Below are 26281 nucleotides of genomic sequence, written 5' to 3' on the forward strand. Positions count from 1 at the left end.
TTTATTGGCCAGAACATCAACGTAGCTACTCATTTATACAAACTAACAGAAGTCAATTTTAATGCTGCTTCACAGCATTCGCAGTTGTCAAGCCATTAGCCAACAGTTCTAGAAAATGTTTTCATTTACCTGAGGTTTCACAAATAAGACTGGAGATTTACATACAGTACATTTTGCATATACGTATCAAAATTCTTGTTGGAGAAATAAATTACAAACAATGGTACAAAACCACTCCAAGCCAACCTTTGTTCAACAAGAACATATGTGTGTGAATTTTACAGTTTTATTTTTTGCATTACTCTTACAGTAAGCAAACTATTTAGTTTATACAAAATAAACCTGGAGTTTTATATAGTTAAAAAAATCATCTTTGGCTAAACAAAGCTCTCTCTATTTTTATACATATATTTATATATATACACACATCAGATATTTTACATGACCATGTAGGAACCTGTACACATACTTACAATAGACAGAACATTAAAAAAAATTTTCATAATTTACAAAAAAGGAATCCAAGTCAGAATCAAACTGGTCAAACCCCCACCCCCCCATCACCTGTACAGATAAGAAAGTAAATAAAAACAGACAAGAAATAAACAACTTTGTAATAAAATACTGCCTGCTTTTTTGAGACAGAGAGGAAGCACTTACGTGGAGAGAAGCTACTTCCCTCAGTGCCTTCAGTACTGTGCACATTTTAATCTCTAAGGATATGGTTAAAAGAATACTCTCAGCAGAGTCTGATTTTCCCACAAATATGAACGCTACTCTGCGAAATGACTATTGTGAGAACAGACTCCGTTCAATTTAAATCTCCAATAAGTAAACAGTTGTCACAAACGTTTGTTAAGAACAAGTGTGGGGAGGTGTACCAACCCCTCACTGAAATCACTAGGAGCTGCTGGCGTAGCACGGAAGATGACACTCGATCATCAAAAGCAAACGATTTAGAAGCAAACAGACAAGATGGAAGGCTGCCAGAACCAACACCATCACCCACTCAAGTCACTCCTTGTAACAGTTCCCAGAGCCCTGCCTAAAACGAGGGCAATGCACTGTTTGGCAGCACAACAATCCGTTCCATAGGTCACGCTTACAATGCTCAAAGGCATCAGTGGCAACATCACCAACAAATTATCTGACGGTTTATTAGAATGAGAAGTCTGTCCCATGAGCTGGAGAGGGAGCGAAAAACCACTATGCTGAAACTGAAGAAGTGGTCATTGGATTCTGGAAAAAAGGCAACTTAAGCCAAGTTTAAAGGCAATGCACTTAGGTGGGGCTCTTAGATGAAGTCTAACGAAACTCAGCAAACGTTCTGACTGAGTAAGAGCTACAGCAATTCTGATCCTCAGTAAGAAATAAAACCTCAAACATCAATGAATTCAACAAAACCCCACATAACGTCCAGGAATTATTTGTCATGGGGAAGAAAAAAAAAAGCCTTTTAGAAATTTGGGATAAAGCAGCAATACACGAGATGTGTGTGTGTATACATATATATACACATACACACTTTGAGTACGTGCTAGTAAAACTGGAAGCAGTTATAAGAGTTCTTTAAAATAGAACACAATGAACTTCTAATGTACTAAACAATTTGTAAAGATAGATACAATTGCTGTCAAAACATGCCAAGTTGACACGCTTTTGAAACTGCTTGTTTCTGCAGAAAAGTTTTTCTCCTGGTTAGTAAGTATAAAGTCACATTTTATAAAACTGTAAAGGTCTGTTTCTAAATTAAAAAGAAAATCACTTGTCAATTTTAATTTTTTTTAACAAAACACAATGTTCATTATGTTGAAGACCTAGATTAAGTACCTTTTTCAGATGTAGTCTGGAGCAGAAAAACACATTAGCCTTTTCCGAAGAAAAAAAAAAATTGAAAAAAATTCCAATTCATTTTTCATGGAACCCTCCCCCCTTCTATTAAAAATTCAATACTAAGTCTTTTTAAATATCATCAGAACCGCAAAATGTTTTTAATTACAAGACAGCTCTTTGTAAATGAACACTCATTTCACAATTTCACAATTTAAAAGAAACTTAAAAACTAGTCACTGCATTAATGACTGGCTTCACTCTCTCACAGAGGCTGGGACTCATTTGTATTTAAAAATTGCGAAGTTAGGGGTCTAGACTAGACAATTGGCTTACATTTTCTTCATTGTCAATGACAACAGGTGGGCATCCTCAAAGAAAAATTCATTCCTCTCCGTTGAACACTGCTGTCATTAAGAAATGGCTTAGATAATGTGCTTAAAGTTGAAGACAAACCCTATGCTCAGTGCCAGATTCTCCCACTACGAGCAACTGACAAAGCAGCAAAAACTGTCTGTTCCTTATCACCACAATCCTACCACTAGAAAAGCAGCTTTTGGAAGCATTGCTATCACTGCCCTCCCTTATTTTAAAAGAAGAAGGCCTAACTTCTTAAAATATGTTTAGGGTAACCAAGATGACGTACCTGTCATTTTCCAGGATCCAACTGGACTCCAAAGCACTCTTACTTTTTAAAACCATAGTTCGACACCACCATACGCAGTACTTCTGACAAGTTAAGCAAGAGCCACCATTTTCACTTGACTGCATGCCCTTGTCTTTGCTTATGGAACACGTTTAACCAACAGGCGATGTCACCCCCTTGAAATGATGCTGCTCCATTTGTACGCAGCCATTCTTTCCTAGCCAGTTTGTTTGTAAAGTTCCCTCTATGTCATTCTGATACAGCACTTTGCAGGAAACATGAACAGGGAAGGACATAATTAACAGTGCATCAGATTTACCAAACTTAGTATTCTAACTTGGATACCTCCCATTAATCCCACCATACGAATGCAGTGGTTGCAGTCCATCATCGCTGGCAACAGCTAAACCCTGTAACCATGAAGCGACTTGGTGGTAAGTTTACTTGCACTTGGATTTCTTGAACAGCTTCATTAACTGCTTGAATCTTTCTGAAACCTAACGAAGGACAAAAAAAGACATTAAGGCCCCAGATCTCCATACCTACCAAGACAGACTGATCTGACAGCATAAAGCTTTTAAATAAAAGACCACTATTTTGTTTTTCATTTGCTTCTGATAAATTTTAGCAGGAGAATTTGAGGAGAACCATTAACAGGTTAATTGGATGTAGGAAGTCTTCCTGTACCTTTGACATCTGAAATAGCCTCTGGGTTAATCACAGAGAGCTAGAGTCAACTACTGGTTTAACACAGGTTTGCTTACAACAAGAAGGAAAAAAAATGAAGTCTTCAAAGTGAATTAGACTTGAATTCTGGCAAGTATAACAATGAGTAAGATTCAAATGTAAGGACAAAAGCTTCTTTTGTACTCCACAAAAAGCACAGTTCATTGGTTATTTTCTACTCTATTGTACAACTGTTGCTTCAGGTATTTATGGCTCATCATGGAGTAATCCGCCTACCAGGGATTTTACAAAACCAGTCTGCAGATGAGAGTCAAAACTTTTTGTTGAGCATAGCTACAGCTTACATAGCGACCTCTTTCAATTGTAAGCTAGCATTTTTTATCACCATATGCACATTGCTATAGCATATCTACCATCCACCAAACAGCTAACTGGGAAGCATGGCATAAATGCACAGAGAACACTGTTTTATCCAGCCATCTACCCCAACAGCTTCTAAACACCACAAAGACTCTGTAACCCTACAACACAACATCCTAAAGCCAAATCCCAAGCATGCAGGACTTCCTAACTTTCTCAAATGGGCGTTTCTCCCTTTTTAGATTTGCAGGATAGAGATTAAGATAGCAATTCAAGACAAGTACAAAGTTATATGCAAACCTCTGGAAATACTCTACATCAATTGGACATCTGTGTCTTTTGAAATTTCTTAACTAACAAGTGAAAGAAAAAAAGGAAACATTTTCATGAAAAATGTCCTTGCTGCAAAATCCTGGTATTTTTTTTTCCAGCTCTAATTTTAATCCTTATCTACTTTATTAAATGTGTGAAAAGGCTTTAGGCTTCTCCAAATTGCCTTTCTTTATCTAAGTGCTGATTCAACAACAGAAACAATCCTGTTGTCCCTGGCTTGTGATGAGACACAGCAGTTTCAAGGTACCAATCAAACAGGTACTGAAGAATCACTTGAACATAATATCCCTATAATGTATATTTTTAAAAAGTAATAACCAGCAGAATTTAAGACTCTTTTTTTCAAGACCCTCCCCCCCGCAAGACATGAGCAAAACCAACTCCAAATTAGCACAAGACCTCAGAAGGTTTTTGTTCAGCTGCAATCATAAATGTAGCAACATAGTTGTTATCAATTATAAGAATGATAGCACCTACCTGATTTGGGCTTTTGTTCAGCCTAGTGGCTAAGGAAACAAAGGTTTTGCTTGATGGTCCTTTTCTCTGACATTCCAGTAAAATTTCTCGGTCATCATTTCTGTAGCAAAAATGCATTTTTAAAATATTAATGTATACATATGTGTACATGCACGCAAACAAAAAAATACATACAGGTATATATAAAATTCTGAGTATTTCCAAACTATGGAACATGAGTTCAAATAGCAGCAATGAACTTAACGGAAGATCCTCTCCTCTACCAACACAAAGTAACAGAGTCAGTACAAACAAGTGGTAGTGGAGATTATGCTATCCTATTAGGAAGGGCAGGATTATTACAACAGAGTTAGCCCAAACCCAAAGCCATCAAAAAAGAGTTTTAAGCTTCTAAAGTAGACATTTAAATTTGAATTGAAAAGATCTCATAAATTCAACCAGGGGCTGTAGTTCTAGGTGGATTTGTGTCAGTCTGCACGGCTGGGCAGCAGCTTTCACCTAAGGCCTGCTGACATTCAAAGATTCTTTTAAAAAGAGAGATGTTTGACTTGCCTAAGTGGCTTAATGTAACAAGCATACTCACAGCACATCTACTGTTCACGTGAGAATAAAGGACCAGGAGTCTATTGTTAAGTGTGTCACCGATTCACCGTTTATATCATTAATGAATTTAGGTATACGTAAAATGTATATAGACACAGTTGTTATACAGTAGCTTTGGTTGAAACCTGCCATATTACAAGAAATTACATTTAATTTCCTCCATTTCAAAGACAAATGTAATGATTAGTTATTTAAATAAATATTTTTTTGGCATAGTTCAAAGATGGACAAAGACTGTTACACAGAAAACCTAGTCATATTCACACAGACAACTGCAATAATCTCTTCCTATCTCATTGGTTTGCATGTTAAAAATTGTACTAGCTTTCACAGTCTTTCTTCCAGTCGAAGGAGTTGATTTTCTTTTAAAACACTACCTAGAAACTTACTTTATATCTGAATTATAGTCCAGAAAGTCCTGTCCTGAAAATTTTAGGAGCCCCTTTATAAAGCGCTGATTATATCAAGTGGTAGCAAGAACAGCAAAACCTGCGAACTGTCGTTTCTTAAGAATAAGAATACACCACAATAACCCTGCATGTAACTTTGACACACAGAGTCACCTCATTTGTCACCCACATCACACTAACAGGACCATAAAGGCTGAAGGGCTGACTACTACATTGCTGAAGATTGAGCATTGTGGACCCAAAACAGAAAACCGCTCTCACACCTTCTCTCAGTGGGCGAAATCTTTAGCTGCTCTCCTTCACCCAGCTAAATATCCTCTTTTTCCCACTTTTCAGTATACCACGTAGTTTAAAAAAACAAAAAACAATCAAACAGATCAAAGCAGAAGTTACCTCGTCCAGGAAACTACTACTTCTCCCTTCTTTTTAATGATGTTTTTGGCATACAGACTAGGTGATGATGCAGATGAAGCCAAAGGAGAAGAGTCTTTGTTCTGCTGCAACTCATTCTTCTTGTTGGAACATCGTTTGGGTGCTGAATTTACCTCTTCAGATTTCACATCACTTGCATAGCTCCCTTCGCCTGCTGATTCAGTTTCTTTTCGTTGCCTTTTTGAGTTGGAACTCTCTCCGACAGCCTCCTTTTTCCTTTTTTTACTAGATTTATCATCTATACTTATCTGGCATCCTACATCAGTATTCGAAGTGGATTTTGTTTCAAGCTGACATTCACCTGCTACAGTCTCACTGGAAAGCTCTTCTGTTAAGTCTATGAATGCATCAGAGCACTCTTCCAGTTCTTCCTTTTTATTACTGATTGCTGGGTTTCCTGCAGAAGTTTCCTGAGTCCTGCTGCCTGCAGTGGATTCCACTGCATGACATGAAGTTTCACTAACAATATCATCCGTTAAGTCTACGTACGACTCTGTACTGCATCCAGCAGGAAAAGAAGCTTGAGATCTAACACCCATTTCATTTTCAGATACTTTGAATTTGTGTGTCTCAGATTGCTCAGAGCCTTCATCTGTGTCATGGTTCTCCATGTCTGAAGATTTTCTGTGGGGTCCAAGCAACCCAGTAGTTTCTTCCTTTCTAATACTACTATGTGACTCCTTTAGAGGCTGAGGTAAGGTAGGATTTTGTTCTTGTCCAGTGCTGACATGATGCAACTGATCCATCTTAACCAGATCCGGTTTGACAGTTTCTTGCACAGCGGCTGCCATGGCACTCTGACGATCCCCTCCTTTTTCCCCACTTCTCACTTCTTCTTTTTCAATCTTGGTTGAGGACGCCCGCATCTCCTTCACTGAAGCCACCTGATCAGATGCTGGTGAGGCAGATGGCACTGCACGCCTAATCTTTACAATAAAATGATCATTGGATTTCTCCATGATTACTGCTTGCATTAGAAGGCTGGGACGACACTGAAAACCAGGAGCAACAGGCCGACTTGTCCATGATGAAGAACAACTTGATTTACTGCTTGAGTTATCAGATTCTAAAGCCAAATGAATGTCTTGTTCAGTGGCATCCTCCTCTTCCAGAAGTGCATCTTCGCTGTAATGTGCACTGAGAACACCCTCAGGAGTTGAGCTAGAATTATTCTCAGGTTTTAGGAAGCTGAGGTGAGCATCTGATTTCAAAGGTGATGGAATAGTTAAGGAAACAGCCAAATCTTCAAGGAGGATAGAAGAAACGAATGGTCTACTCTTTTGTAAACTGCATTCATCTTCTTTGCATGAAGCTGCATTTGTAGGAACCTCAAACATACAGCTTTCATCTAGTACGTCTGGATCAACAGACATCTGAAGCGTAGACACTAAAGAGGTAGGTCTTACAGGTGAAACCACAGGCCAGTTAATATCCTCTACTGATTGAGATTCCACACACGTCTCCTTTGAAGCAATCTCTTGCACCAGTCCAGCAGCATTACCTCTGCCTTTATGACTGTCTAAAAACTGTTTCTCTGGAGTCCTGAATTCCCACACATTTCTGTCGATATTGCCACCATTTTTTTCCAAGAGATCAGAACCTTGCAATAAGCTTTTGAAAATTTCACCCATTTGAGCATCACTTACAAGATTAAACGTAAGACTGGACGCTTGCTGTTCTGTGAGAAGCTCATAACTAAGATCGGACTTGTTCGCATCTCTAGATAGCTGGAATCCTTCCTTTTCATATTTTACCCCCTTCAATGGAGTGAGGGTGCCTTGCAAATTATTCTCTTTAGAGAGGTGCACTTTGGTTTGGGAATTCCTTGTGTTATCAATGGAGTTAAGACATTTTGTAAAGGCAGTTTTTGGTGCACCTGTTCTATTTTTCTCATGGTGACACTTTGGTTGTTGATAATCCACAATTTGCTTTGACAGGACATATTCTTCAGGCTTTTGAGATCTGGCTTTCAGGGACTTTTTTCTAGATCTTTGCACATCAATTTTATGATTGATCTTGTGTTTTTGCTTTCTTGCTCTTTCAAACTTTCCTTCCACACTCTCATTTCCCACATTTCCCACATCACAGAGTTTTATTATAATTCTCCTTATCTTATCAAATAAGTAATCAAGCTGTTCATCTACAAACTTCCATAACTGCTTTTTCATATCTGATACTTGTTGTTCAAAAAGACGGTCCACTATTGCATTCTTTTTAACTTGCTTAAGTTTGGACTCTATAATATCACAGATATTCAATTTTAATGTCTCACCTAATGTAGACATCTTGGAAAAGTTCAAGTATTTTATTAATGATGTAAAATTTATGATACCAGATTCTATAATTCTGTGAAAATGCTGAACTGGGAAGTGCACCTTGAACTTCATATAATTTTTCCTCATCTGTTTTCGTATAGCTCTTAGCATCTGCATGATTTCTTGTACATTTGAAGGTTCGACAATAACATGAACTATTTTTTCAAGAAAAGCAATGGTGACAGTTTTATTTTTCTTCATATCCTTTGAAGATCTGAAGGTTTGATTTTCATGCCTCTCTCTGTTCTTTGTACTTACTTGCACAGAAATAAACTTTCCATTATCTTCATTGCAACGCACAGTTTTGCTCTTTTGATTCTTCGGACTGCTAGTCAAATTTCGTGTCTCAGGAGAAGCTTTAGGTCTTGACTTTTTTGTATTTTCAGAGCCTCTTTCTGGCTTAGGTTTTTCTTCATCTTCATCGCTACTTACGATTTCTCCTTCTTCTATTTCGTCTGAAGAGATACTCAGCTGGGACTCCATCTCTAAGTGTTCATCAGACATGCTAACTGGCTTTTGATTTTCTTTGTTTACCTCCTTTGACAAATTCTTTGAGGGACAGACAACAACCGTACTTTCAGGAATTATATCTACAAAAAAGAAAACAGTTTGCTAATCACCATAAAGAACGCAATCATAAACAGACATTTTCAGAAAAACTGGGAAGATTCTCTTCCGTAAACAAATTCTGAACTGTTTGTTTGAAACTGCCAACAGCAACTCAGGAATTTGAGCTGTAATAAGTTGGGGTTAGTTGCTTCAGCAGCTGCTAGTTTAAGGATTTTTCTGAGCTTCAAAGGGCAAATAAGACCTAAACATTTCACCAAAAACATGTGATCTATCTCACAAATACAGTCACTGAAAACAGAAAAATCTAGCAGTTTCCCTCAGTTTTGAACTTCTTTCCATTAACAAGTTTTCTGAACACTGCACAAGCTAAATTTTAACTTTAACATCATTATGGACTAACATTTACATACAACAGGTGGCTTTTAAAAGTTTCGCAACAAAAACGAGACAAACAAATGACCTATTAATGTTTGCCTTCAACCATCTTTTCCGGGGCTGATAAAAACGTTCTTTGAGTCTTCCAACAAACTGCCTTACTAAACAAAAAAGAGTACTAGGCACTGCACACATGATAAAACTCCTATTTCAGTTTTTGATGCATTTAAGATTACCAGCACTGTAACTAAGCACAACAGCATAAAAAGCTTCTTTCTTAAAAATTTTGGAGAAAGCCTCCAGTTCAGGTTCCTGAATGACAGGAATGAGATATGTGAAAGGAAAGACTAAAGTTCTGCCAGATGTAGTATGCCTTACTCTGCCTCACAAGTAAGTTTTTTACATGTTTTATATTGTTGAGATATCATTAAATAAGTAATTATTATTTAAAATCAAAACCAAATGCTATTTTGTTAAGAAAAATAAGCAATTACAGTTAGCTACAAAGCAGCATGCTACAAAAGCTGAAAAGGCAAGCTCATCTCCATTGTACAAAAAATCCACTGAAGTGCGTATGTATTGATTAACGACATCAGCAGTAAATTTTAGGCTTGCTGGGCACTCTAGTTAACAAAACACTCTTATGTTCAATCACACATAGATTAGACTGCTTAATGACCTCTAACAAACATTTAATCGCATAAAAGATCATATCTAAATTGATCTCCATAAAAAATGAACTTGTGATTAACACTTCAAAGCTACATCTGAAAATGTTTACTTTATACAGATTCTACAGGAACAAAACCACATTGCATCACTGCCTCCACTTCAGTTTTATAAGGATCAATACCTTCTCAAACTCATCACTTCAATATTTTGACAAACCAAAGTATAAAATGAAAGTGGTCAAAATATAGTATTAATATATGTACCCCTGTCCTGCAGAACAGTTGAAAGGTGGGTACTGAATTTCAAGGCCGAGATAAAGCATAAGCCTTCTGTCAATTTAACAGATGTAGAACATTTGACACATATATCATTAGTCAGATCACAAAGACAACCAGGCGTCTAACTTCAGAGCTGAAAAATCACTGCTTTGGAATTTAGTAGCAAGTTCTGGACAGGATGGATTCCTCCAATAAGTAACGCAGGGAAACACTACAAAATTACAAAAATACTTTTATTTGAAGTTCATCTCTTCTGATCTCAAAGCTCTATGTTCCCCCCAGGTATTTCAAAGGATATAAACTACTGCAGGAATGAAATATAAATTGCTAAAGGAATTCACACTTAAGAGAGTAGCTGTCTCAAGCACAAGAGACAGAATTCCAGAGTAAACCACACTAAGATTTGCAAAAAGACATATGGACTATGCTCTGAAACGTAAGAAGGATTTAAACACCATTCCACCACTCCTCTTCTAGTAGGAAAACTAAACTTCCAAGAAAACTTTTTATTAGTTCCAGCAGGACATTATAGCAAGAGTTCGATTCGCACAAGCAGAAGATTTAAACTTTGGCTCACTGTCATGGTTTAACCCCAGCCAGCAACTAAACACCAGACAGCCGCTCACTCACTCCTCCCCTTCCTCCTCCGCAGGATGGGAAGGAGAAACGGACAAAGGGGAAAGCTCATCGGCTGAGATACAACCGGTTTAATAGGAATAACAAAATAATACTAATATACTAATATACTACTACTAATTCCTCACAAACTTCACCCGCATCAAGCAGCCAGTCCCGGGAAGAGAGCACTCTGGTCCAGAGCAGCCGACCCCGTGGAGGGAGCGAAGAGACAAGAAAGGCAAAAGGCCCAAAGGCCGACTGCAACAGGGCAGAGGGCAAAAGGCCCAACGAATGAAACCAGCCAAACAGAGCTGAACTGGAACGGTTCTGCCCGCAGTGGTCCTTCCGAAAAGGACTGTGCAGACCAGGTGGAAAAGCTGCCTCCAACTATATACAAAGCATGACGCTGATGGTATGGAATACTCTCGTTGATCAACCTGGATGTCAGTCAAGGTCTGTCTGTGCCCCCTTCCTAGCTGGCCCACACCTGGTAGATGGGAAGCCTAGGAAGACCTTGGTTTCCCTGGTAACGGCTACGGTATCAGTAAGTTCTTACATTCCTCCTTGAATTAAACCCAAACAACGACCATGCCAGCTATGAGAAACAAAAGTTTCTAACTGCATGAAGAAAACTAACTCCATTTCAGTCAAACCACCACAGTCACCTGTTTTCTCTTCCAGTGAGTACTGTTTTCATATTTTAACTCTCTTGACATCTTATTTAGAGTTAGCTCTTACTTCATTAATGACAAATCCTAATGATCTATTTGTTCTATGTTCTGCCCAACCGACTGACTCACAATTATAAAACCTATATAAAAATTCACATTGAAATTAATTCAGACGGAGACCACAGCCTTCTCTTAGCTGACATTCCTAGAAATTAAGTCTCAGGTACTCTCTCCAGCTTTCTCAAAAATAAATACTTGAAAGAATACGATCCTAAGTAACTTTTGCCTCTTCAGTTTCAGAGAAAAACCTGATTAGCTCTACTCAGAACTAACAGCAATCAAAAATCCTTTGTTTTCTTTTTTTTAGAACATAACTCTTATTTCAACCACTCACCTGTCAGTAGTGACAAACTCCAATTTTTATCACACTAACGTTCAATTGGCTACAGTCTTGGCTGCACTGTTAAACAGTTCCACTACAAAAAGAACCACTGACACTTTTACAGCTTAAGAAGAAACAACTTATATTTTTGAGGAAGTGGTTATAAGAAGTCATTTCTATTTTTCATGAATGAATCTTCTAAGCCTTCATGTAGAAAAGAAATTACAATATACATATACAAATACCTTTGTTGTAACTCTTCACAAGACCTTTGCAGGGACTTTCCATCTTAAGTGCTTTAGCCAAAGGGCGTATTGGACTGTTCAGTGGGCTGATTGCCTTCGGAATATACCTCAAGTGATTGAGATCAATGCTCAGTATTGAGCTGTCATCATCCACAGTAACTGGGTTCGCTTCTCTCTCTTTAGTTGTAGGATGTACCTCACCACTAAGAGAAGACGCTGCAGTACTGACTTCAGTTAGGTCTGGCTCCAGATCACAGGCGTTCTGGTCAACTAACGATTCATCCTTGTCAGCTATCATAGTTCTGTCAAGTGACTGGGATGTATTCATATTAAATTCGCAGATATCCTTTTCCTCAACGGGACACTCAACGTTTTCTGCAGCCAAGTGATCACTGTCCTTCACTATTTCCATTAAAGAGTCTGGTTTTGCTTCACTAATATCATCTGCGACATCACAGGACTCCAGGTCACCAGAACTTTTGGCTTCCAAGTCATCTAAGACAAGGTTTTGAGAGCCACGTTGGTCTGCTGAGCTTTCCATGTCAGCAGCTCGCCATATTTTATCTTCCTCTTTCTTCTCTGCTGCTGACTCTGGAAGGGTTCCCCTACCTTCACTGGCAGGTTCAGATTGTGCCACCTCTGTTGCTGGTACGCTATCATCCTGCATCACACCCACTGTCACAGGCAACTTCTCACCCTCTGCCACACTCCCTGCCACCTCCAGGGGCAAAGATTCAGGGTGATTCAGATCCGTCACTGCCACTGCTGTTGCTGAGGCTTCTGATTCAACCAGATCACAAGCCTCTGCTACTTCTGATGTTTCAGCCTGCATCTCGTCAGGAACCAGTACTTCTGCTGCTCCTGGCAAGGCTTGGGGATGTACCTGACCCACTTCTGCTTCTGGTAAGGTTTCTGAGCTCAGTTCATCAGTTGTCACTGCTGGTACTGCTTCAGACTGTGCTGGATCTGCTGCTGCTACTTTCAAGGCTTCATTTTCAGAATTGGCAGAAATGGGCAGAGCTGGCTCCATACTGCTTTGAGCCGCACTGTCCAGAACTTGTAGTGTTGAATCAGTTTGCTCTGTGGGACCACAGTTAACAGGGTGGGCAGAATCCAACAGTTCTGCCTGCAGCATAAGCTCTGAAACTCCCTCATCAGTGGCCTTTTGGGAAGGTGTTTTAAGTCCATCTGTTGGAGAGAGACACTGTTTCTTAGCAGGAGAAAGAGTTAAATTTAGCTTTTCCATAAAGCTAAGTTTTAAGTCTTTGTTTTTTGTCCCAGTCTGATCATCTTTAGTTTTGGGAACTTTATGGTCTTTTAAGCTATCTGCTGCTCTGGGTGTTTCTTCTAGCTTATGGGGCTTGTTTCTCTCACTTTTTGTAACATCTGTACCTTTCTTTGATTCTTTTGCAGACTGGTGAGAAATCTCTTTTGCAACTTTTCTTTCACTTCTAAAATGTCTGTTTTCATCCTGATTCTCTCTTTCTCTTTTCCTTTTTTCTTCAGTTCTGTGTCTTTCTGATTTGGAATGTGCTGTTTCCCATTCATATCTACTACTATTTTCCTTTAAGCGTGCATATTTATGCTCTCTGCTGTTGGAATTAGAAGGTGAAGTCCTCCCTTCTCGAGAAGTATGATCATTTGTTCCCCTGTCTCTCTTGCAGTTGATGTCTCTTCCTTTTCTAGAGTCTTCCACACGATATTTACGCGATTCATGAAGACTCTTCGAATGTTCATTCTTTGAGTGTGGACTACTCCCTCGACCAGACCTTCTTGGTTGCTCTTGTAGCTTTTCATTTGGTTTATTTTTTTGGCCAGCATTTTTTTCATCTTTTTCATGTGTTTTACTGTCTTTTTTTAAGACGTTTTCTGATCTCTCATCAGCACACAATTCACCTCTTGTTTGAAATCTGTCTTTACCAGTAGCTTGTTTCTCCCAGGAAGAAACATCCCTTTCTACTTTTCTTTCTACACTTGGACTGCATTTGAGTTTTACGCTCTGACTTTTTTGTTGCAATTCATTTTTACTAGCCTTCTCTGAAAGCGTTTTCAGCTTTTGCTGAGGATCTGAATTCCCCTCTGCACTATCACCACTGTTTCCAGTGCTCTGATGTACTTCTCTTTTGTATTTGTTGACATTTCCCCTACTGTGCTGTTCATTACTTTTAATTTCTTTTCTTTCCTTTCTGTTATCCTTGTTGGAACTATGGTCATAATTTGGTAGACCGGTATGAGTACCATCGTTGCAGAGCTCTTTGGGAGGGTATCTCAGTAAATATGGAGTGTTTCTTTTTTCAGAGCTAGACTTCCCATTGTCCGTATTATGAGATGAGTAACTGTGGTGTGTATCTTTTGAACAGTCATTTTTCATTCTGTGCTCCATCTTCACACTGTCACCTAAATCAGAAGGTCTGAATTTGGAATCTTTTGTTTTACACATCTCAGAGCACCTTCCATTAGCTGATCCTGGAAGGTATGTTCTGGTGAAACTACCTCGATGATTGGGAAACTCGGACAGCCTGGTTGTATAAAGAAAAAAAGTTATGTTACTTTTAAATTTATTTAAACATAACTAAAGCTGAATTGCAATGAATCTATATATCTCTAAAAATTTTTCATGCTTTCTTTCAGCTTCAAGTTTAAAAAAACATAGGATAAAACCAGTAGTTTAATAATTTCCATAAGCACACAGCAAAAGAATATAATTTGTATACATATTTTCCAAATGAAATTCATCTAACAAAAACGCAAGATTTGTGGAAAAATACTGTACTGGGTCTAATTAACAATTTCAGTAATTAAAATTTGTATTTTATTGTCCAGCAATAAAAAGAGCCTTCCCCTATGAAAAAAAAAAAAAAGTTCTTTAGAGCATTAGTGATTTAAAAAAATAATAATAAAACCAGCAATTCAATAGTTTACTATTTGGTAAACTGGCAACCAAAAGAATAGGTATGATATGATTGTGCTTACTCTACCCAAAAAGCAAATAAGCTACTATGTTTGGAACTTGCAGCAAGCTACAGAAAACAAGTAGTAAATTACAATAATTAAGCCTCATCAAGGCCACATGTTACTGCTGCAAGGTTATCATAATAAAAAAATTAAATTAAAAAGGGCACATGTAGCCTGTATGGCCTGAACTCTTACTCATTATTCATAGAACTCATCAGTTACCTCACCAGAAAAAAAACAACCAACAACAAACCCAAAAAAGAAACAGACAGACACTTTTCTGCCATATTCAACAAAACACTTCATTAAAATGACATGATGAAAGACATTGGCAGCCTTTTTAAATACTCTCCACTATCTAAAAAGAATGACTGTGTCTAACCCATGCAGAAGGAAACAGAATTAAAAGTCACACCAACAAATGACAGCAGCAAACCACCAAATCTATGGCTCCTTTTTAGAGTCAAGGATGAAGTGGCTGCTACTCACAGACATTTGGTTGTGGCCTGAAATTCTATGTTGATTCAGTGTCCAGTTGTAAGGAATCAGTTTCAGTGTAAAATAATTCTGTATTTATCTCCAACACAAAATGGGATTGGTTTTGCTTTATAAAATTGAATTCCTATGGGAATTCATTCTTATGGGCCGATACAGTAAATTTAAATATGTAATGATCAGCTTATACAACTGGCTCTACTCCAAAAACGCGACACTGTGATGTGAACTGAACGTTGAACTAAAACAATGCCACAGATGCTGTAATCCCAAACCCTTTCCTATATTTGTTTAATTTTGAACTATACTGACAAGTTTTTGCCGTGCTTTAGGCTCGCTATTAAATCTGCATACATGTGTAATGAATGTAATTGTATCCAAGTGAGATTTTTGGTTTTTTTTTTTTTTTTTTTTTTGAGATAAGCATGAACAATTCCCCTCAAACACAGTATCTTTGAAGTAATCCTTACAGATAGGTAGATTGCTTAAGATGAGCTAATTTATTATAGACCATGCAGCAGGCAAGGTGTGCTTCTAAGACCTCAAAGTGCCACTTTCCGCACAATTTGCCATGATGGATGCTTCCAAAATACCTAGATCGACTGCCTTGTTCATAAATTTTTATCACCATCAGAAGGTATTGCAACAGAGTTTGTAGACTCTTTAATGAGGTTGAGTATTCAAAACAAGAAAATATTTTTCAAGCAATTTAACTTAAAACACAGAACACTACACTCAAAGGTGTGAAAATGACAGATATCGTATCAAAGCCAAACAACAGAAAGAATTACACGTTAAAACCTCTTGACCTCCATCAGATCAGATCTGGTAATTTTCTGTATTTAGGAAAAAAAAATCACCTACTTAATATGCATATAGCTTCTAATGAACGTTCTTTATGACACCTTTTGGTGCAAGAAAATATCAAATGGTCAAACTGAAACACAAACAAAGCAATGACGTGGCTGACATCACACAAGTGACAAGCAGGTGACCTTGTGATATGCTAGGGGTTCTGAATCTCGTACCCCTGCTCCGATTTCAGGCAGTTCAGAAACTTTACACTCATCTACTCTCCCATCCACACTTTAATATTTTCAACTCCTTGCAGTAAGATTAGTAGTACACAGAAACCAAGCATTCTCTAGCTGCTGCGCCCCACCACGGGAGACACGGCTTTCATATCTTGCCATGAAAACATTGCATAGTCTCTTCATTTTCATTTGTTGTCTGAAAAGTTCACGGAATTGATGTCTGAGACCATAAAACAGACTAGTTCTGAAGCTGAACTGTGTAAGATAATCTCTGCTTTGAAACATGCAAGATGGTTCGATAACCCACCAGGAACAGGGGATAAAACAAAACAAAACAAAAAATTCAGGCAAATGGTCACCCTTTGTATTTTCTTAATTAGAAACCAGAGACCTCATCAAGCAAAGAAGATATGTAACTATTTCCTCTGATTGTACCAGTACTAAACCCCACAAACAATTATTTACTGAGTAACGATTTTCTTCATTAGTTTTACTTAAAATACACACAAAAGTTTCTTATAAGTATATAAACATGATCAGACAAAAAGCCTGTTTTCAGTTCCACTGTCTAGATGTACCTTTGATGGAGATTACTGATTTCTTCATCCTTACGGTTAATTTCCACTCTTGCTGTTTTGATAAGTGCTGAAATATTCTTTTTGAGAGCTTGGTTTTCATTCTGTAGAATGACATTCTATTTTAAATGTATAGAAAAAAGAGAGCGAGTGAGAGAGATGGAGAGAGAGAGAAAAAACGAGAATTAGCTTGGGTATCCAAACATGTAATGAAAAACAGTGCAAGAAAACCATAAGAAAAAGTCCCACCATATGCAAACTGAGAGAAGAACATACAAAAACTGTTTTTGAGAAGTCAGAATTCTTGAGATCCAAAGAGCTTTTTTTTTTTAAACATCACTCACATTTACGCTTCTGGTTGTGTTCCTGGTAATTATTTAAGATGTTCTAAGCATACAGTTTATTAAAACTCAAATATGCCATAAACCAAGTAACCATAGAGCTAAAAAATTATAATCCACCCCTTTGCTTCATTCTTTTACTCAATTTATTGCTTTCCTGGTCACTGTGTCAAATAAGAGATGTAGCTTTCAAGCACTTTCAGAGAAAGAAGGTAATTGTATTTCTTTCAAGGTATCAAAACCAGCTTTGGCTGCTCTATCATTCTAACATCTCTACATATGATGTTCTAGAATCCTATCTGTCAATCCTAGAGATAGCCCCTTCTCTTGGTAATTGTCCTCAGCAAAGCCTGCTCAGAAAGGCAGACAAGTTTTGCAGAAAACAATACAGAAGTGTCACAGGGCAGAAGCTGCTTACCATTGCAAAGCACAGAACCTTTGGGACTTGTCTGTAATACACAGCAGAGCGTGTTGCAGAACTGCCCAAGACAACCTAACTATATAGAATAGCACAGCATGGGGATACTAGCTCAAGTTGAAGAGCAATTCAGCCTTCTCAAAATGGTGCTATGCTCAAAGCAATGCAGACATCCTCTTCCAGCTCTAACAACAGCTCAGGTACCTTTGCGACCCTCTCTCTAGTGCAATGAAGACCCATTTTTCAAAAGACAAGAGAACTGGATACCTTTCTGATAACTATTCATTTGACATGCTTATTTTCTAATTAAGGTGACAGAAGATAGCTTTTAAGCAGCTAAAGTCTTACTGCATGCAACACTGTGAAACAAGTGAATTTACCTACTGATTTTGTCAGTAGGTAACAACTACCCTAGGCAGAGCAAGTTCCTGGCACCTACAGAGGTGCTTGAAAAACCATCCACGCAATGCATCAATTCTGGAAAGCATACACAATTAACTCTCTCTCAAAGCAATATTCAGTTTGCTTTACATAAATCTTGCCAATGTTGCTCTTCAAACTACAGTACCTGTGCCTGTATTTCCTTAAATTTCTTCATCAGCTCTTTAATTTGCTGCTGACATTTTCCATATTCTGCCTGCAACTGTCAAAGAGAGAAGAATTCACAACACAAAAGCGGACTTAATTACACAGAAAAGTTACTCCACTGGATTTATAGTTAATTAACAGGTTACAATACTCTGTTTTTTTCCGAAAGTAACATATTAAAGCCATATTAGAGCAAAAAGCTTCAATATGCTCCAACAGGTATACAAGTCTCTAAAACATCACAAACACTCAGATAAGAGGAAATCTATGTGTGCTTGCCCAACAGTAATAGACTAGAGAGTAACAGGAAGCCATATTATTGTGAAATGAAAGACACAACTATCCAGGAGCAGGAGTTCTCAGAGCCCTACAGATAGGGACTTTTTGTCAGATTTTATATAATACAAAACAGATAAGCAAAAACACAACAAGAAGTTACTACAAACAAAACTGGATGGCAAAAATAGACTGCAAAGGACACGCTCCTGTTGAGATCGCAAAATTAAAAAAAATACATTTGGCATGAGCCCTTCTTTCAAAGTAGATGGTGACAAAACTTTCACAGAAGAACGGACAACTTCCCTATTGCCATACTTCACAGTCAACTTTCAAAGTGACATTTTCACCACTTTAGTGAACTCCTGGAGGTTTTGCTCCTGCTTCTTCTACAGTGCATTATATCTGTAGGTGTCTGACCCTTTTACTCCAAATCTCAAGTTAGTCAAGCTGTGTCTTACTGGCCAGCATAGGTGATGCTGCATGAGTAAATGAACTGCTTCTAGAATATCAGCAGAAATCTACTGCATGGTTGTGTTCTGTCTCCAGGACAAAATTTAATGACACATACGATTAATCCATGACCTACCTGATACAGTCTGGCAAAATTTGTTGGGAGAAACGTCAAGGCTAGCTTTGTATCAGATGTCTAAACAACAACTAGAAGGAAATGATGGTACGTTTTCCCATAATGTAGTTGATATATGAACTGCATGCAGACGATGTTAAATGAGAACAGACCACGTCACAGAGTGAGAGATTCACTTATTCTGATAAACTTGGTGACATAACAGTTTATTAGCACACTCATTTTTACTTATTTAAAAAGTTTCCCTATTTTTCCAATAATTTGAGCATACTGATATTTTTTTTGCACTTTACACAAGAAAATTTGGAACAAAATCCTCCAAAACACCAGAATTGTTTTTGTCACATGAATACACACCTCATTGTAGGATGCTTCCTTTGCAGTCCCTTCTTCAATTAATATCTCATCAAATAAATTTAAGCTGTTTCCAGCTGGTATAGAATTTGGACCAGAATTGTCTGTGGAAAGAAAATCAATTACGTTAAGAAAACAGGTATTTTTCTAGCCAGGTTGCATTGTGTCACTGAGGAAAACGCGTGACCTTATACAGAGAAATTCCTACCCTGAATTTCAATGTTTATGTTAGTTTTAGTGGAAATACTTGATTCAGTTTACATCAACAGAAAAGGTAGTGATGAAAATTAAAAGTTCAATTGCAAACACTGTGTTAGAAAAATTAAGAGAAATGCAGGACACCTAACAAGTAAGATGGGTGCATTTTATGACTGTCAAATAAGTTGTTCTGAGTCAAAGGAGAGCTAACTCACAGTAAATCTACCTAATTTACAAAGCAAGAAAGGCTGCATCTTAGCAGTGATCTGAGGTTCCACAATTCCAGAGCCAACAGATAGCAGAAAGCTGGAATAAGTATGTGCATCCTACAATTCATTTCGCTTTTGACCAGACTACACCTTGGAAACATTTGCAAATGAAAAAAAATTATTGAGAAAAACACTCAGATGCCAATGACCTACATTCACAAACACGAATCGGTTGAACAGAATCAGAGTTACTGTAGAGTTGGTATGGGGTTCAATACCATGCTTCTTGTGTTGAATAAGTGTTCTTTGCTGCTTTATATTCCCTCAGAAATGTAATTCCCTAGCTTTAGCTCCAAAAAAATGAAAGAAAAAAAACAACCCAAAAACCAACCCAACACCCAAACACCCCAATTAGATGGCAGTGCTCTTTCCTCCAATCAAGCCGTGTGCTCTGTTCACCAAACATGCACTACTGACAGGACTTGACTTATTGACACCTCAGAAATACAGATTCATTTGCAGACAAATAAATGAAGTTAGCTATCAAAGCTGCGCTTCAGTTCTTTGAACAACACCATAATGCAAAAAGCATTATTAAGACACAAAAATATAGAATCATTAAGGCTGGAAAAGACCTCTAAGATCATCAAGCCCAACCGTCAACCAACAACACCATGCCTGCTAAACCATGTCCCCAAGTGCCACATCCACACATTTTTTGAACACCTTCAGGGATGGTGACTCTACCACTTCCCTGGGCAGCCTTGTTCCAATGCTTGACCACTCTTTCGGTAAAGAGATTTTTCCTAATATCCAATCTAACCCTCCCCTGATGCAACTTGAGGCCATTGCCTCTTGTCTTATCGCTAGTTACCTGGGAGAAGAGACCAACACCCACCTCACTACAGCCTCCTTTCAGGTAGTTGTATACAGTGATAAGGTCCCCCCTCAGCCTCCTCCAGACTAAACAGCCCCAGCTCCCTCAGCCGCTCCTCATAGGACTTGTTCTCCAGACCCTTCACCAGCCTTGTTGCCCTTCTCTGGACATGCTCCAGCACCTCAATGTCCTTCTTGTAGTGAGGGGCCCAAAAGTGAACACAGTACTTGAGGTGCAGCCTCACCAGTGCGAGTACAGGGGCACGATCACCTCCCTACTCCTGCTGGCCACGCCATTCCTGATACAAGCCAGGATCTCGTTGGCCTTCTTGGCCACCTGGGCACACTGCTGGCTCATGTTCAGCCGGCTGTCAACAAACACCCGAGGTCCTTTTCCGCCGGGCAGCTTTCCAGCCACTCTTCCCCAAGCCTGTAGTGGTGTGTAGGGTTGTTGTGACCCAAGTGCAGGACCCAGCACTTGGCCTTGTTGAACCTCATACAGTTGGCCTTGGCCCATCGATCCATTCTGTCCAGATCCCTCTGCGGAGCCTTCCTACCCTCAAGCAGATTGACACTCCCACCCAGCTTGGTGTCATCTGCAAACTGACTGAGGGAGCACTCAATCCCCTCTTCCACATCATTGATAAAGAAATCAAACAAGACCAGATCCAAAACTGAGTCCTGGGGAGCACCACTCCTGACTGGCCACCAGCTGGATTTAACTCCATTCACCTCCACTCTCTGGGCTCGGCCATCCAGCCAGTTTTTTACCCAACAAAGAGTACACCTGTCTAACCCATGAGCCGCCAGCTTCTCCAGGAGGATGCTGTGGGGAAGCCCTGTCAAAGGCCTGACTAAAGTCCAGGGAGATGACGTCCACAGCCTTTCCTTCATCCACTAGGCAGGTCACCTGGTCATTGAAGGAGATCAGGTTGGTCAAGCAGGACCTGCCTCTCATGAACCTATGCCGGCTGGGCCTGATCCCCTGGTTGTCCTGCACATGCCCAGTGAACGCAATCAAGATGAACCGCTCCATAATCTTGCCCAGTACCGAGGTCAGGCTGAGAGGCCTGTAGTTCTCCAGTTCCTCCTTCCAGTCCTTCTTGTAGATGGGTGTCACATCAGCAAGCCTCCAGTGGTCTGGGACCTCCCCTGTTAGCCTGGACTACTGATAAATGATGGAGAGTGGCTTGGCAAACTCCTCTGCCAGCTCGCTCAGTACTCTCGGGTGGATCCTATCTGGCCCCATAGATTTGTGAGTGTCCCAGTCGCGTAGCAGGCTGCTAACTGCTTCATCCTGGATCATGGGGGGTTTATTCTACTCTCTGTCCCTGTCTTCCAGCTCAGGGGGCTGAATACCCTGGGAATACTGGCCTGATTATTAAAGACTGAGGCCAAGAACACAATGCAAGACGACATGCAAAAAACATCTTATGTACATATAGCAAAAATCTTACCAATCCTCTTTTTAATTTTTTTTAAATATCCTTCAGAACCAGACTATATAAAATGTTTGCTTTGCATTAAGTTATTCCTCCGTGCATCCTTTAAATTTACTAAACAATGCATCTTAGTAAATGAAATATAGACTTCTACAGAAATACAGACATACAGAGAATACTCTTATATGCTGTAACAAATACAAAATGGAAAGAGAGAAAAAGATGTACACGTTTTATGCCTGTAGAATATAGTATAGTCTTTCCATGAAAACTCAACAGCCTTACAGTAGTAAGGTCAGTAAAGAAACACTTGTTTAAATACTAAAAACAGCATTTCATTAAATAGTACACTAAGACTCCTAAAAAAGAACATGTGCTTGGTCTATTTCCTTCTTACCTTCAAAGTAGTTAAAAGAGGAAATTGATTTACATTAACATGTTTAAAATATTGAGAAAGTTAACAAAAGGTTAAAAGGATCTATTGAATGTACTGTATCACAAAGAAAGTATGTTTTGGAACTCTCACTGGGGATTTAATGATCAGTGACTGTTGGTTCTGGTCCTCAAGCTATTTAAAAAACACAAAATAAAGGTGATTTTTCCAATGTAAAATGTCCTATATCAAGGCACAGATCGAATAGCTAAGGTTTCTCTGCAACCTTGTATATGCCCAAATCTCTTCAAATAGCCAGTATCGCATGAAAACTATCTTGTAATCATTCTGCTAGTAGACTTAAAAATTCTCTGTTGTGTTTATACAGTGTGACATATATGTCTTGAATTTAAACAAGTAGCTCACTGAAGCATGTGTTACACCAGCTAAATGTAAACTTAAAGCTAACTGTTGTTTTACTTGAAACCAGCCTAACCAGCGCAGAGACTCTATAATGCTCCAAGTCAAGCAGCAAGATGCCATCAGCCTACCAGGAACTGTCACACCGTTGTCCAAGCCATCATAAATATCCACGGAGCTCTCATCACCTTCCTTAAAGGGGGAAGCTTCAGCTAAAGAAAAAAAAAAAGCCAAAATAAACATTTAGTAAACTCCAACCTCTAACTTTTCCATAAAATAAGTGTAGCTCTGATCCTAGACCAGTAGAGAGTAGTAAAAGTAGTAGCACAGACTAATAAAAGACAGGGGAATTTCACCCAGCAAGCTACTGCTACTGTGGAGAAAAGATCTTTAGTCACCAGGGAGCAAAGACACTTTTTTAAGACCAATTCCTAAATACTACAAGAACTGTGCATGAGGCAAATCATATGGCTTTAAGTACAAATACAATTTAAAATTATCAACTAAGTCAACTTGATCTAAATTTGAAACTGTTTTCTAGAATAAACTGAATACAAGTTACACAACTCAGAGACAAAAAATAATTAGTACGACAAAACCACTACTGTTAAAGTTTCTCGCTAAACGGAAAGTATTGTAACAGTCTGTATCATAACTCAAAGAATTTGCTTTAGTATTGCCATCTATTTGCACACTAAATGGTTCTGTAGAAGTATTTGAATATAAATCTCCTCAGTCTTCCTTCATGGCTTTTTGCAATGACTCGTACCACTTTCACCTCCTCTCTGTGAATCTCTCCAGTTCTGCAACAAATACTATTACTACAAAGAAAAATATCAATATCCACAGACATTCTGAGGCTGGAAATGTCAAAAATATGCGTCAGATCAATCAACTGTGGAGCTGGAAATAATGTTAAGAGTACGTTGATTGCTGGTACTATACCAGATGATAGTGCATTTGCTCTTTAAAACAGCAAACAAAGGAACAATCTTCCTAACCGTCCAAATACACGCTTCATTACGATACAGCGAAGGTTGAACTACACATTGTAAAACACAGGGGAGAGGCCAGTTTCAGCCATCCCCCCAAAACACGCTAGAAATCCCAAGTACACAGCTGTGGTTTAAAATCCAAACTTACTAATGGGATGAGGCTTACAGCGATACTGTGCCACAGCCATTTAATCACAGCTGAAGCTTCATCAGTATTTGTCCCAAATTAAATTGTTTCCATTTTGTTTTCCAAATTATTTTTGGACCTACTTATTTTCATAAGACTGCTTGTGTTATTTCACTGCAAAACAGAAAGTAATCTAATTCATCTTACCACCATAGCGGATATCAAACAGTCCCAGTCCATCCTCATCTGCTGCCATGATACAAACTCCCTATGGCTTCCCCATCTACAATATCAGAGGAAAGACAACAGATGAATTGACAATTTCAGAACAACATCATAAAACAGAAGCATCTTGAAATAAGCCAATTACACCTGAGCTACCTCGTGGTCCCTTGCTCTTCAACAAAATCCAACACTGTAATGAGAAAACTCTTACATCAAGAAAACAATTGCAGGGATCTATCACGAAAAATAAGGAATTATCTGTCCTGTAAATAAGCATTCTGAAGAATACCTTCAGCTGTATCTTTTATTCATACGTATCAAATAAAGATCCTATAAAAAAATTTTGGTATGAAAACAAGCACTGCATTCTATGAATGTATATCCTAACCAGTAAAATATTCTGATGTGATAATTCCGATTTCTTCTCTGCTGATCATTTAAGACCAAGTTTCCCCTGTCCGACACCACCAGCCGAACCAACAACGAGCGGTAGCAGGCAAGAACCGTTTCGCCTGCCAAGGCATACGGCAATGACTGGGCACAGGACAATCACAGAATCATTTAGGTTGGAAAAGACTTCTAAGATCCTCAAGTGAGCCCACCACCACCATGCCTGCTAAACCATGTCCTGCAGTGCCACGTCCACACGTTTTCTGAGCACCTCCAGGGATGGGGACTCCACCACCTCCCTGGGCACCCTGTGCCAATGCCTGACCACTCTTTCAACGAAGAAATTTTCCCTAACACCCAATCTAAGCCTCCCCTGCCGCAGCCGGAGGCCGTCTCCTCTCGTCCCATCGCTGGTTACCGGGCAGAGACTTTCCGGGCACCGCCGAAGCGAAGGCAGCAGCGTGCGGCGCCGGGGCACCTGCCGCGGGGAGGAGGAGCGCCCAGGTCACACCCCGGGTGCCGGGGCGGGCAGAGGCCCTGGCCCGCTCCCCAGGCCGCAGGCTCCCCGCACGGGCGGGAAGGAGCTCCCGCCCGCCCCAGTCCCTGTCACGGCGGAAGCGCCCGCGGCCTCTCGGGGCTCAGGGCCGGAGAGCAGCCGATGGCGGCCCGGGAGCGGCCCCCCGCGCCCCGACACCGCCAGCGGAAAGGGGCGGGGGAGCTGCGGGGCGCCGGGAGAGCCCGGCCCGGGCCGGGCGGCGGGATCCTCGCGGGGGGTGGGGGGGTGCAGGGGGGCCCGGCGAAGGGACGGGAGGGGAGGGAGGAGGAAGACCCCGCGCGGCAGGCCCGCACGGCCCCCGGCCCTCACCCACCGGTCAGCCGCCGCGCTGCGGCCCGCGACACCCCGCAGGTCGCTGCTGCCGCCGCTGGTCCCGCAGGCCGGGCGCCGAGAGGGCGGGGCTCCCGGCCGCGGCAGCCAACGGCCGCAGACGCACGGCACGTCCCCGGCCGCGACGTCGGCGAAACCCGCCCCCCGCCGAAGCAGTTGGCGCCAAAGCGAGGTGCGTGAGGCAGCTGCGCCCCGCCCCTCCGGCCCCGCGCCCCGCCCGGCCCCGCCTCTGCCTTAGCCGCCAGGCCCGGAGCGCGGGAAGCCGCGCTGCGCCCGGGGCTCCGGCAAAGGGTGCGGCGGGCGGAAAGCGGAGAGGAGCGGGCGCGGGAGGCTGTCCGGGCCGTGCCGAAGTGCCGGGCCGCGGGAATGACGCGCTCACCTGGCGTCAGCCGGGCGCGGGCGTGAGGCGGCCCCCGGGACGCCCGGGGTTGAAGCCCGGCTCCCGCCGTCAGCGAGCCGGCTGCTGGGAGACTACAACTCCCGGCATGCAGCGGGCGGCGCCCGGCTCGGCAGCCGCGCGGAGCGGTGCATGCTGGGAGTTGTAGTTCGGCACCTCACGGGCGGGGGCGGGGTCACGCCGCGCTTCCCCTTTGCCAGCGACGTCGCGCGCG

General features: G+C 40.5%; 1 protein-coding gene across 1 annotated transcript; it reads right to left on the reverse strand.

Annotated features, from left to right (window-relative positions):
- Positions 1 to 11: 11 nt before the first annotated feature.
- Positions 12 to 25726, reverse strand: CASP8AP2 (caspase 8 associated protein 2). The gene is made up of 10 exons (XM_075414363.1): positions 25654 to 25726; positions 24377 to 24452; positions 23179 to 23259; positions 19533 to 19633; positions 18291 to 18365; positions 16967 to 17082; positions 11905 to 14423; positions 5740 to 8683; positions 4334 to 4433; positions 12 to 2973 (listed from the first exon to the last, which is right to left on the reverse strand). Exons 2-10 carry the CDS (start codon positions 24423 to 24425, stop codon positions 2917 to 2919), a joined length of 6042 nt encoding a protein of 2013 aa, XP_075270478.1. The 5' UTR covers positions 24426 to 24452; positions 25654 to 25726; the 3' UTR covers positions 12 to 2916.
- Between the last annotated feature and the right edge of the window lie 555 nt (positions 25727 to 26281).

This window comes from Opisthocomus hoazin, chromosome 2, assembly GCF_030867145.1.
Source record: "Opisthocomus hoazin isolate bOpiHoa1 chromosome 2, bOpiHoa1.hap1, whole genome shotgun sequence".
NCBI lineage: Eukaryota > Metazoa > Chordata > Aves > Opisthocomiformes > Opisthocomidae > Opisthocomus > Opisthocomus hoazin.

Bases quoted from the DNA above. Each gene is read 5' to 3' on its own strand.
- CASP8AP2 (XM_075414363.1), bottom strand. From the start codon at position 24,425: ATGGCAGCAGATGAGGATGGACTGGGACTGTTTGATATCCGCTATGGT. The intron at 14,424-16,966 runs GTACATCTAGAC...TTATACAACCAG, and splicing joins ATCAGTAATCTCCATCAAAG to GCTGTCCGAGTTTCCCAATC. The intron at 4,434-5,739 runs GTAACTTCTGCT...TTTTTGCTACAG, and splicing joins GTAGTAGTTTCCTGGACGAG to AAATGATGACCGAGAAATTT.